The sequence below is a fragment of the Xyrauchen texanus genome, chromosome 1 (genome assembly GCF_025860055.1).
Source record: "Xyrauchen texanus isolate HMW12.3.18 chromosome 1, RBS_HiC_50CHRs, whole genome shotgun sequence".
Taxonomy (NCBI): domain Eukaryota; kingdom Metazoa; phylum Chordata; class Actinopteri; order Cypriniformes; family Catostomidae; genus Xyrauchen; species Xyrauchen texanus.
The window spans coordinates 51,223,856-51,236,957 of NC_068276.1; the positions used below are offsets into that span (position 1 = coordinate 51,223,856).

At 39.9% G+C, this 13,102-nt stretch overlaps 1 protein-coding gene across 5 annotated transcripts in view; it reads left to right on the top strand.

The window, feature by feature from the left end:
• Window positions 1-13,102, top strand: part of LOC127647705 (nuclear factor 1 B-type-like) — a 150,592-nt gene that overhangs the window by 109,283 nt on the left and 28,207 nt on the right. For all 5 annotated transcript variants that reach the window (XM_052132165.1, XM_052132130.1, XM_052132157.1 and 2 more), the window contains exons 4-7: window positions 2,517-2,585; window positions 5,049-5,169; window positions 5,254-5,366; window positions 12,830-12,964. In XM_052132165.1, coding sequence (XP_051988125.1) covers window positions 2,517-2,585; window positions 5,049-5,169; window positions 5,254-5,366; window positions 12,830-12,964 — 438 coding nt within the window. The remainder of the gene's footprint in view (window positions 1-2,516; window positions 2,586-5,048; window positions 5,170-5,253; window positions 5,367-12,829; window positions 12,965-13,102) is intronic.

Genomic DNA, 13,102 nt, shown 5'->3' on the forward strand with positions numbered 1-13,102 from the left:
CTGAGTGGGAGAGAGGACGCTTTTCTTGGCGTTGAGCCTCAACCCCAGAGAAACAGATGAGCTAAGACGATGTCCCTGTGCTGAACTGCCAGTTCCTGGAACTGCGCTAGGATCAGCCAGTCGTCTACGTAATTCAGAATGCAGATGCCCCGGAGTCGCAAGGAGCCAGCGCTACATCATGCATTGTGAATGTGCGGGTAAAAAGGGCTAGGCTGAGTGAAAGAACCTGACCCTGGAAGACTTCAGCCCCCAGAAGTGAACCTCAGGAACTTTCCATGTTGTGGCAGAACTTCTAAATGAAGTATAGAAGTGCGTCATAAGATCGATGGTGACCAGCCAAACGAGTTGTAGGGCTTGAGACACGACCGTCTTGACAGGCATCATCTTGGACTTGAACACCCACGGGTAGTTCAAGCTTTAAGATCTAAGCCAGACGCCACCCCTCACCCTCCATGGGAAACGGGAAGTATTTAGTGTAATAACCTAACTCTCTCTCTGGAAGGGGAACACATACCATGGCCCCTTTAACCAGGAGATTGAGGTTTTTTTTTTTACAAAAAAAAAAGAAATCCGGTTTACGGTAGTGAGAACACGCCGTTGAAACATGGAAAAGCGGCGAGAGAATTAAATCCTGACGCCCTTATAAGACCCACAGAAAAGAATATATCCGGCAGAAGTTTCCACGCTGCCAGGATCTCTGAGATGGGTATTATATTTTAACACTTCCTTTTGAGGGGTTGTCGGGTGTTTCGCGTCCTGAATAAAATGCAGGAACAGCTGAAAACACCCAATTTTGACGGAAGCCTCTGCAACCCGAAACACCAAGAGGTGGCGGGAATGGAGGGGCTTCGAGGGGGTACCGGAGGGGTGAAGTGAAGCACGCGCCCGTCCCGAGGGAGCTACCCCTAATCTAGGCGCAAGACCGTCAGGGTTTTCTCTTACTAGAATTTATAGTCCTAAGGTCTTGCTTCGGGGGCTGGCGAGGGCGGCGAGACTGTCCCCAATCCCTGGGAGGAGGAGCACGACTCGCCACGCTTTGCTTTTGAGCCTCCCTTCAGTCAGGACCGAGGTGGGTCTGAGGCTTGCTCGTCAAGCGCAGAACCCACACTCAGGTCGTCCAGGAGGTCAGCCTGGTACGCCTGAAAAACAGCATAGTGTGCAGAGCAGCACCAGCCTGACCTGCTCCTTGATAAGCCCTTCCCACTAAAGTGGAGGTTGTCCTACAAGGCTTTGAGGGGAGAGAGGGCTTCTTAAGTGACGATGCCGAGCCCGGCGAGAGATAGCCCTCAAGCGTCTCTTCGACCGGCGGCATCACTGAATACCCCCGTGCCTCAGCACCCACGATAGTCGAATATAATGACGTCGAGGGTATGTGAACACGGGAAGAAAATATAGATATGTTTTTACATATATTTTTTTTTTTTGTTTTGTTTTTTTAGGGGTTCTCCATGAGCGAAAAAGCTCTTCATGGAGGTTATCAAAGAAAGGGAAGGGACCCATGAGGCGTTCCCTTTCTTAGACTGGAAGATAAAATCTATCCCCTAATTTGGAGCGTTTGGGGGTCTCTTTTTCGCGTGGCCAGTCCAATCTGGTAACCGCACGAGTAACAACATCGAGGAATTCCTCCGTAGATTTTTCATTGCGGACGGAAAGCTCGGAGGCGGGAAGAGAATTGCGATCCACCTCATGATCCGAAGAAGCGTCGGAACGCGCTTCGAGATCATGTGAAGGACCAGCTGGGTTTGGGGAGAGAGTGAGAGAAAGGGATCAACCCGTCTCTTGCTCCTCAGCCAAATCCATGCACGAGCCCCACGAACAATCTTTTCGTGAGTGCTGACTCCCGGAAGCAAGCGAGGCGAGCACGACGCACTCTGCCTGTTAAAGCAAATCGCAGTGCTCGCGACCCGCCCTGCTGCAACGCCAGAGCAGCGTGCTCTTACCCCCAAACAAACAGCAAAAACTGATGTGTGCCGTCTTCAGCTATAGAGCGAGAAGAGGGAACACGCACCGCTTGTGGCTTTCAGTCATTCTCTCTTTTTTTTTTTTGAAATATATATATATAATATTTTCTAAACAGAAGAGAAAAATAGAACAACGTTCACTGCACACTGCCTAACTGATTCTATCTCCTAACAGAGGAAAGAAAGTTTTGACAGGGTGTGTGAAACACACAGAAACAGAATCGCTCTGAAAAAAGAGTTTCTGACGATACCTGGTGACGTATCCATTTATAGCCTGACCTCAGGTGCATCTAATGATTACATCAACCGAGGCTATAAATTCCGGTCAATGTTCATTGACGTGTTCCACACATAATTCAGCTCGGCTCACAGCGAAAGCTGTTCCCCGTAGCGCTTAGCAGCGCAACATCAAAGTGAAGCCTTTTGTAAAGGGAACTAAAATGTTTGAGTTTCATGCAAATGTCCGCTTACCAAACATGCAGCATTTGAAATGTCCTTATGTGTATGTGTTAGGTATGAATATGTCACTGAGGAATATGATTTTGTTTCCCACAGTTTACTTGGAAGACAGCTTTGTTAAATCAGGGGTCTTCAGTGTTTCGGAGCTGGTGAGAGTGTCCAGAAGTAAGTCTCGACACACTACACACATTCACACACTTTTTTTCCTGTCATGGTGGGGACTTTCCATTGACTTTTGTTGTTTCTATATTGAGCTAATGATATTTTCTATCCCTTAACCTTGTACCTATCTCTAAGCCTAACCTTTCTGCATTTTTATGTTTTCATTAAAACATTATTTATTTTTATTAAGCCGTGTAATAAGGACATTTCCAAAGTCTTCTACTGCTTTTAAATAAAACAATTTTTTACATTACATCACAATAACATTTTTATCATTTATAAATGTAATATATATACAATTATAGACAGTACATATTTACTAAGGAATTATTTTTCCTTATTAAAGATATTCCCAGAAGATTTAGCTCACTTTTGGGGACAATTTTGTCCCCAGAGTATAGCTAAGTAAATACACATGGCAATCAGCTTTATGCTAAAGCATACCCGATTTAGCAAGGGAGGGACTTGCCCAGAACATGTGTGGAAAATCCAGTCTGACAGGTCTTGTATGTGTGTGCGCATGCGGTTTTAGTGTGCAAGCACGCAGTAGTTTATGTGTAGACATGCCTGCCTTCATCAAAGACAATGACAGATATTCCAAAAGGATTCTCTCTCTGATGGCTGAGGACAATATTGCTCTCAGTCAAGATATGTACAAATTGCCAATGGGGTTGTCATGGTCTGACAAACACATACACACACACACACACACACACACACAAAGACACTCGTACTCACCCTAAGGGTGTGTGATGCACTCTGTGACACTGTAACTGAGCCTTGTCATACATACATGTAACAGAACGCTCATGACCTGCCCCACATAAACACACTCTGCCATTATTGTGACCGTTTTTGATCGGCTATGCAGAAAGCTCCATTTAGCACACAAAACTGCAAAACTTTCTGAGGGTTTACTACACACTTAAGGTCTTAAATGTAAAACGTAATGGCCATTCTGTCCTGCTGTGGTGTAGTTCAAATGAGGTTACAATGATCCAAGAGTGGATTGTTGTGAGTGTACATAGGAATGTCCTGGAACAAATGCCATACCTGCTTACTGTAAGTCAGAGATTGACAGTATGTTCACCACATGTATTTTCTTCAGGTCAGACCCTTAGACCATCTCATGTCATACATGAGAACATACACACATTACTGAAAATTCTTCTCACACACTCACTGAAGCTTAAACTTTAAGACTGTCTCCTCAATCACCTGCAAAGAAAACAAGCTAGCAAAATGTTAATGTTTATGTGAATAAAAAAATTATAAACAAAAAATTATAAATGTCCTATTTATAGTCACATATCCTTGCATATGAATTCAAAAAGAGATATTTTTGTTATGCATGCAGAAATTTTAACTCATAAAATATCAAAGGACGTTTTTCCTCAAACCTGCAGGGTTTGTAATGCACTACGCTTTGTAAAGTTGCTTACAACATACAATACGTATGTATTGTAAAATGTTATTTAGATTTATTTAATTGAATGACATCATATTATTACCGAAATTATATCTTTGGAATCTCATGCAAGAAAAGAATTATATTAATAGCACTTCTAAAAAATTAAAAGATGCTACTTAAAATTGCAAAAAAATTTCACTGCCACAGTACAGCTTCTAAAAAACTTGATTAATGGTAGGTTTATAAGGCAGCCTCATATAGAGTTTTCCCTTCATAAAAGACTAAACTAGCTGTGGCATGCTATTGTATGTAAATAAAAAGGGTGGTGACAGTGGTTAGACCACTGAACGGTGCTATGGCTATTGTGGTTTTTGTGTAGATATGATATCTATGACACACTTTAGACTGTTACACCCCTTAGGTCTGTTCTCTCTCTATATAAGTTACAACTACATTCATGTTTGGATTTGCCTTTATGCAAATATTGCTCTGAAAACAGCTTCTAAATGTGTGTATGAGAGAGAGAGAGTGTCAAATGAGATTTAGCTAATTGACTCCTTATACTAAATTGATGATCTAAGTCCCAACACAGTAGCAAAAGTGTTTATCGAACAAAAGGAAACAAAAATGAAATGCATTATTATTACCAAGAACTGATAGGCTCAATAATATGCCAAAATCTCTATACCAATTACCGGTTCTCAATCCCAGTAATTCAACAAAACACATTGTGGTTGTCACAAATCTATTACCTAATTTGGTTAGTTGCAGATGAATTTGCACTTAATAGTAATAGAGTTTGATTGGACACAAGGTGTTTGGCATTAATAACAAAGAATATATTAAGAGTTTTTTCATCCCTATAAAAGTTGATGAGCCCATTTATTTTGAAAACTATGCACAATTATATACTTAGTTGTATTTTATTATTTGCATTTATCATGGTTTTTCCTCTGTAGTCTGCAATCCTATCAGACTGGTTACAATATACCAGTTGAAAACCACTAAGCATCTAAATCTGTCAATTGCTTATTTCTCTCTTTCTGTCTCTGAAGCTCCCATCACACAGGGTACAGGAGTAAACGTCACTATGGCCGACATGCCAAGCCAACTGTATTATCAAGACATGAACTCTGGAGTGAGTTTACACCGGTCCCTCTCATCCCCACCTGGCAGGTTAGTATAGATGTTCAAGCACACTTACAATAATAGACACACAAACACATTAATTAGCAATGCATTTTCATCTGTCCTTTGTAGTAAGCGGCCTAAGACGATCCCAGAGGACAGTATGGAGACCAGTCCCACTGGGCCGGACTTCTACTCATCCCCCAGTTCACCGGCCAGCAGACCCTGGCATGAGAGAGACCAAGGTGAGAGAGAGACCCAAACTTCCTATTTCAATAGGAAATATGTCAACATATGAATGAAAGCTGCGCTCATCAAGCGATTTCTCATAGTTCATTTCCTCCATTTGAGCACTATTAGAGCTATTTTATACCGCTTCAGCTTTTTTAACCCTCCCTCTCTCTTTTTCACCTGTCAAGATGTTTTTTTGTGTGTGTTTTTTTTTTTTAGATTTCCCTCTCTCCTGCTCTCAGTAAAGCATAATGTTGATAAACTGGTCTTCACTTTTGAAATACACAGTGAACTCCAGTCTTCATGCAATACTGATTAAAAACACATTAGCTAGCATCAGCCTGTGGCATTCTCGTAACTGCTGTCAGCCTTCTGAAAGCTCATGATTTGAACAACAGAAAACCTTTCAGCATTCTGCGCAGTTAAATTGAACTCACAGAAAGAAAGAGCCAGTTGTCTTATTGTTTTGTTTTGATTGAAACTTCTGATAAGACTCCTCCATTTATTGGAGGAAAAGTGTCACACTTGGACAGAGTGGAACTGTCCAGTCTTGTATTGTATGGGCATGTGTGTGCCAGTCCTGGGTTCGGTTTCATATCTCAGTAGTTTAATTGCTACATTTCCAAGACCGGTTTTGCAGCCCATATTTTATTCTTTAAAGCAACATACCAAAATATTCCCAATTTAAAAGTTTAAGCTGTGTTATTTCTGCACTACTAGTGGCACCAAGGGAATTGCAAAAATAATGACACTTTCTAAACAAGTTTCACACTCTAAATGCTTGGGATGTGCACTAATAGACAATATTTGGTTAACCTTTCGACACGCTTGTTTTCGAATACCAAAATCATTATTCGGTTATTCTGCATGTGCAATAGAGGTCTTCAACCCAAACTGAGCTTGACAGTACCTGAGAAATTATTATGTAACGTGTGCTGGATGGACGTCTTTTTGGACCATTGAGAACATCCAAACAGGGGGGAATGTCTAAAAGATTGTGGGGTGACTCCAGAAGGGTGTTGGGCCAACTCCAAAAGGGGTCTACACTTCCACACATAGTTAGGGCTAGGGAAAGGGGTTAGGTTGGGGCCTTTGCATATCTTTGCTGGCTGTTTGAAGCTCCCGCCCTTTGGCAGTGGTTACAGCCTCAAGTCTTTTTGGGTATGATGCGACAAGCTTTGCACATTTGGGGATTTTCTGCCTTTCTTCTCTGCAAATCCTCTCAAGATCTGTTAGGTTGGATGGGGACCGTCGGTGAAAAGACATTTTCTGGTCTCTCCAGAGACCGGGTTCAAGTCCAGGCTCTGGCTGGATGTCTAGATGTCATAGATGAGCTAGAGACCCAAATTTCTAGTCACTCAAATAAACAAAATAGCAGTGTTTTGAATGCAATGTTATTATGTGCATGCACTTTAAATGTTCGATTTCAATCGCATCAGTCCAATTTGTGCGAATTCAGCCTAACAAACCTAAATAATCTGATTGTAGCTTGTCTTCGTCCCACATTTAAGTACCTTAATCAAACCAGAATTTACCTTGGCATTGTGTGCTTGTTCCAAAAGACAGAAATCACTTTTATTTAACCCGGCATATTTGACGTCCTTCAATGAAGTATTCGATTACTCATTGTGTCATGCATAATTATACAGACTTTATCTCGGCTGTGCAAAAACCTGCTGTAACTCGATTATGGAGTGTTTCACTTTTCAGGGAAATCAACCTACGCTTGCTAATAGTTTTCTCTGCACATTATGCTAGGATAGAGAATTATAATTTGTATTTTTTTTACTTAATTATTTATTATTTATTAAAATATTCAAAAACGTAACTGCTTTAATTCAAGTATAAGAAACAATCTCTGAGATGTAGATCAGACTCAACGTGTATGCTGTCTGAATGGGTAGGTAATTGATTAGCCGGGTTTCCCCCTCATAAAGGGGGATTTGTCTGGCGTGTGGCAATCATTGAACTTGACCTGACTTCTGAAGTGGGTGTGTCAAAGGTCAGGGCAGGGTTATGACCTTTGTGTTTAGACACCAGATCCAGATGGAACGGGGGAGGGGTTAATGAAAGGGGAGATCTTAACAGTCAGCAGAATTAGTTACCCTTGTTACTCACTAGTTAACATGCCTTTCTCCCATTTATTTTCAGAGTTTCAGAATTTAGCTTAGTGAAGTTTGTGCATTATGTGTGGGATCAGATTGTGTTATCTGATTTAGGATGTACACAAGTGGGACAGCATGTAATAAACGTTTGTGTGAGACAGAGAAATAGAGGCAGGCAGGTGCGACAGCGTCTGTTAGAACTTGTCCCTTGACGACCAACAGGTGGCCAGTATGAGAAAGAGACAGAAAGAGAGAGAGAGAGAGAGAGAGAGAGAAATAGAGAGAAATTGAGCAATAAAAAACAACCCTCAGCTATTTCAATGTAACCGCTTTAGTGTATTTAATCTGATTTTTCCTAATTCCATATTCTTTTTTCTGAAACCAGGACACACTCACTACATATGAATATGATTTCCTATCCTACTTAAAGGGATAGTTCACCCAAAAGTGAAAATTCTCTCATCATTTACTTACCCTCATGCCTTTCCAGATGTATATTACTTTTTTCTTCTGCAGAACACAATTTAAGATTTTTAGAAGAATATCTCAGCTCTGAAGGTCCATAAAATGAAGAAAAAAAAAGTGAATGGGTGCCAAAATCTTAAAACTCCAAATATCACATTTTGCCATCATAAAAGTAATCCATACGACTCCAAATGTTTAATTAATGTCTTCTGAAGTGAAACGCTTGGTGTTTGTAACAAAAAGTTCAATATTTAAAATGTTTGCTTCTGTCCTGCTTTGGTATTAACGGTCACAAGGGTGAAGTTCAAACTGCCTCTCACGTGATGTCAATATCATCGGATCCCTCGGCTGGTCTGAAATCAGCAGGGGAAATATATTTTAGTGACTCAATGGGTGTTGTAATATCCCAGTGAACAGCTGCAGCCACATTTTAAGTCACTCAGGATCATTGATAAGGAATCTGTGAAAAGTTAGTCTTTCCTCTTGCGATGATGCCTGTGGATGTAATCCAATGAAACAGAACAATGTAATCTTAATCTTTTTTAGGGATGTCCCAGTACAGATACTGGTATCAGAATCAGGTCCGATAATGCGGTCATGTACCCATGCTCATTAAAATACTCCGATACCAAAAACCGACAGCCTAACATCTGCAGTACAAATGTCATTCCATAAACATTCAGTGCACAAATCATTTGATAGAAATAATACAGTATTCATTAATTGTTCTATTTTCATTTGATTAAAGTTTAATACATTTATTTAGACACCATTTTGATCATTTAAAACAAACTGTTGATATGAAAATCAGTAAAAATAAAACAAAAAATCATATCAGCGAGTACTGAAGAGGAAGTATCGGTACTCGTACTTTCTCTAATTGTTTTTTATTTTTTTATACATTTTTTTTACCTTGTGCTCACACTTTATGGGTCAACCGATAAATGTAAAAATCTCTAATCTCTATTTAGAAAGATTCTACTTTGTCATATTCACACTTTTCTACTTAATTGATCAATTGATGAATTGCGAAATCTCTAACTTATCTCTCTTCGTAAAGATTCACTGTCATAATTAACTTAGTTCGTCAACAATAACATTGCTGTTGTTATACATATTATTATTATTATTATTATTATTATTAATAATAATAATAATAATAATAATAAAAATGATAATAATAATAGTAATTTGGCAATTGTGACTGAAAATGGGATGGAGAGTAGAGTGAAGTGGGGGATGGGGTAGAAGTGAGAGGGATAGAGCTCATGAGAATGTGGTTTGTTTTGTAAAACTCATATCAGAAGGAGCGAAGCTTGCATATTAAAGACATATGAGGCCTTGGCAGACGGAAACTGCCTCAGCCAAATCATTCCTCTTGTGCACAGCGAAATGCATGCATAAACACACTCAAACAGAAATATAACTCTGATTTTCCATCAAATAAACTCTGAAAAGGAGATATCTCGTATGGCCACCACCCCAAAATAATTGGCTCTCTCACTCCCTGTCGCTGTCTTTTTTTTCATTGGGATGGAACAGCTTTGGGAATTGTTTGATGGCCAACTGTTGTTGTAGCCTAAAAAAAGTTTTCCTGCTCTGTGTTCTCAGATGTGAGCAGTTGTTCCCAAGTCTCTATACAAACATATTACAGTTTGTTTGTGCCTTTTGGGATATACACTCACCTAAATGATTATTAGGAACACCTGTTCAATTTCTCATTAATGCAATTATCTAATCAACCAATCACACGGCAGTTGCTTCAATGCATTTAGGGGTGTGGTCCTGGTCAAGACAATCTCCTGAACTCCAAACTGAATGTCAGAATGGGAAAGAAAGGTGATTTAAGCAATTTTGAGCGTGGCATGGTTGTTGGTGCCAGACGGGCCGGTCTGAGTATTTCACAATCTGCTCAGTTACTGGGATTTTCACGCACAACCATTTCTAGGGTTTACAAGAATGGTGTGAAAAGGGAAAAACATCCAGTATGCGGCAGTCCTGTGGGCGAAAATGCCTTGTTGATGCTAGAGGTCAGAGGAGAATGGGCCGACTGATTCAAGCTGATAGAAGAGCAACTTTGCCTGAAATAACCACTCGTTACAACCGAGGTATGCAGCAAAGCATTTGTGAAGCCACAACACGCGCAACCTTGAGGCGGATGGGCTACAACAGCAGAAGACCCCACCGGGTACCACTCATCTCCACTACAAATAGGAAAAAGAGGCTACAATTTGCAAGAGCTCACCAAAATTGGACAGTTGTAGACTGGAAAAATGTTGCCTGGTCTGATGAGTCTCGATTTAGAGTCAGAATTTGGCGTAAACAGAATGAGAACATGGATCCATCATGCCTTGTTACCGCTGTGCAGGCTGGTGGTAGTGGTGTAATGGTGTGGGGGATGTTTTCTTGGCACACTTTAGGCCCCTTAGTGCCAATTGGGCATTGTTTAAATGCCACGGCCTACCTGAGCATTGTTTCTGACCATGTCCATCCCTTTATGGCCACCATGTACCCATCCTCTGATGGCTACTTCCAGCAGGATAATGCACCATGTCACAAAGCTTGAATCATTTCAAATCGGTTTCTTGAACATGACAATGAGTTCACTGTACTAAAATGGCCCCCACAGTCACCAGATCTCAACCCAATAGAGCATCTTTGGGATGTGGTGGAACGGGAGCTTTGTGCCCTGGATGTGCATCCCACAAATCTCCATCAACTGCAAGATGCTATCCTATCAATATGGGCCAACATTTCTAAAGAATGCTTTCAGCACCTTGTTGAATCTATGCCACATAGAATTAAGGCAGTTCTGAAGGCGAAAGGGGGTCAAACACAGTATTAGTTTGGTGTTCCTAATAATCCTTTAGGTGAGTGTATATGTGTAGTTAACATCCTATACTCCATCTAAAACTATTTTTAACAGCATTTGATTATTTCTTTTATAATTATGCATGCAGTTTTTATAACCTCATAATAATTGAGAGACTACATGGACTATTTGTACTTTTATCAAATATTTTTTATATAACAGAACAATTGAACAAGTGAAGACAGTATGGCCAGTCACAGCACCTACAAAATACACTTCCCCTTATACTTTCTTGTAAACTTTAACCTAAAATCTTGGTCTTGATAAAAAAGGTCAACTACTCACATATAATGCTGTTTCTGTTATCTTCTCATTCTCTTGATTTCCCACCCACCTTTCTTCTGTTCTTCCTATTTCATACTCCTGGGGAACTCAATTCCATGCGGCTTTTTTTTTTTTTAGAACTATTTCCATGTTCTGTTGCAACAGGTGTGGTGACAAAATATTCAAAAGCTACATGCTGACATGTTTGGAGAAAAAAAAAGTGCAGTCAAAATTTGGTAAAGAAAAAAAAGATTTAATGTTTCATAGTCATAAATACAAAGCCTGCATTGCCTCGACAGAGTGAGGTCACTCTTTTAAAATCCTTGCTAGCTTTCATAAGAGCATAAGGTTTATCTTTAGATTATGCACAGGAAAAGATTGCATGGCTTTATGCTTGTAGACATAAAAAAAAAAAAAAAAATCATGAGTTATCTCCAGTTTAACCACATTTTCCTTGTTTTCTGTGATCATCATTTGCTGTGGACAAGGAACATATGGATTATTTACTTTTTTATTAATCGTTTTTCTATATTAAGACATCCCTGAATGTCCCTAATGATAGAATTAGTCATATTTAGAGAACTTTTAGCAACATTTTTGTCCCCAAACTATAGCTAAGCACGTCCACACTCACATACACGCAAATAATCACATACGGAATCCCCCTACATTCCAATGCCTTTGTACTGTGAGACATGATAACCTAACTTATTTCTTCAATCACAACACATACAACAAGAGAGAGAGAGAGAGAGAGAGAGAGAGAGAGAGAATAGAGATGGATCATTTACTGTATGAAGTTAAATATACAAAGACGTAGTGTAGCGATGCATTCCTTCATGCAAAGCTGCCTTGTTAAACCAAACACACAATCACAAGACAGTCTGCACATCATGAAAAGTGCTTGCTGAAAAGTAATTAGCTATATTTCACCCTCCCTCACCTTTTCTCATTTTATTATTCCTATTTTATTGCATCTGCCTCCCTTTCTTTTCAATTTCTCATCTCATCTGTGATTGTCAGGGTGGAGCGCCAGAGACATGCAGGCCAAGCGCCGTGTCTCCTCCATGTCTGCTGGAGAAACAGATGATCAGAGTCTTTTTTTGTAACTTGTTGGAAGTAGATGTGATGTGAAGTCAATGTTTTTCTTACACAATCAAACTAGATAGATGATACACTGCATTTCAGACAGCAAGCGAGAAGGAGAAACACCACAACAAGCCATGCAAAATGTCATAAAAAAGCAAGCCTTTATGTTGTTGGCTCTACTTTCTTGGACATTAAAGGGCTCAATGATAAGGATGGCCAGAGTGAAAGAGTTTCAGGCCAGGTCTTTGACCATGTTCATGTGCGTTGCCTACGTGGATTTCAATGATATATTGAACATTGTGCAAATTCTACTCATTTAAATATGTCACTATGGTAAAGTTACTGCATCTTGATGGCTAAGAGACTGTGCACAAGGTTGTTGAAATTTTGAGAATGACTTAGATGAGTCAGTTAAAATGGGTTGAAAATGATAAACAAAACACAGTATTGCATTTTTTTTCTTCATAGAAAATGTTACCAAAAATATGTTTGTTTTTTTTTATGGCGGGGCCAGTGAAAATAATGATGGAGCAAGTACTGAAGTCTGAACTACTGGCCCAAATTGACAAATTTGCCTCTTCATAGCCTTGACTTATACTATCAAGTCTTTGTGCAAAAATATAGTTCATAATCTGTTAATTAAGCTTATTTCTGACCTCCCCTTTCTATTTTTATTTTTCAGGAGACATGTCTTCTCCCACCATGAAGAAGCCAGAGAAGCCATTATTCAGCCCCACATCTCCACAGGACTCTTCACCTCGGCTTAGCACCTTCCCCCAGCATCACCACCCAGGACTGACCACCGTCGGCCACAGTGGTATGACTTCAAAATGCTTATCAGCACAGAAAGTCTCTCCAAGCTCTAAGCAGCCATCTAACAACTGCTTAACATTCTGGCTTTTTTAAAAAATAATAAATAATACAAGTTTTATGAAAAAGTGTGATACGTTCAGGG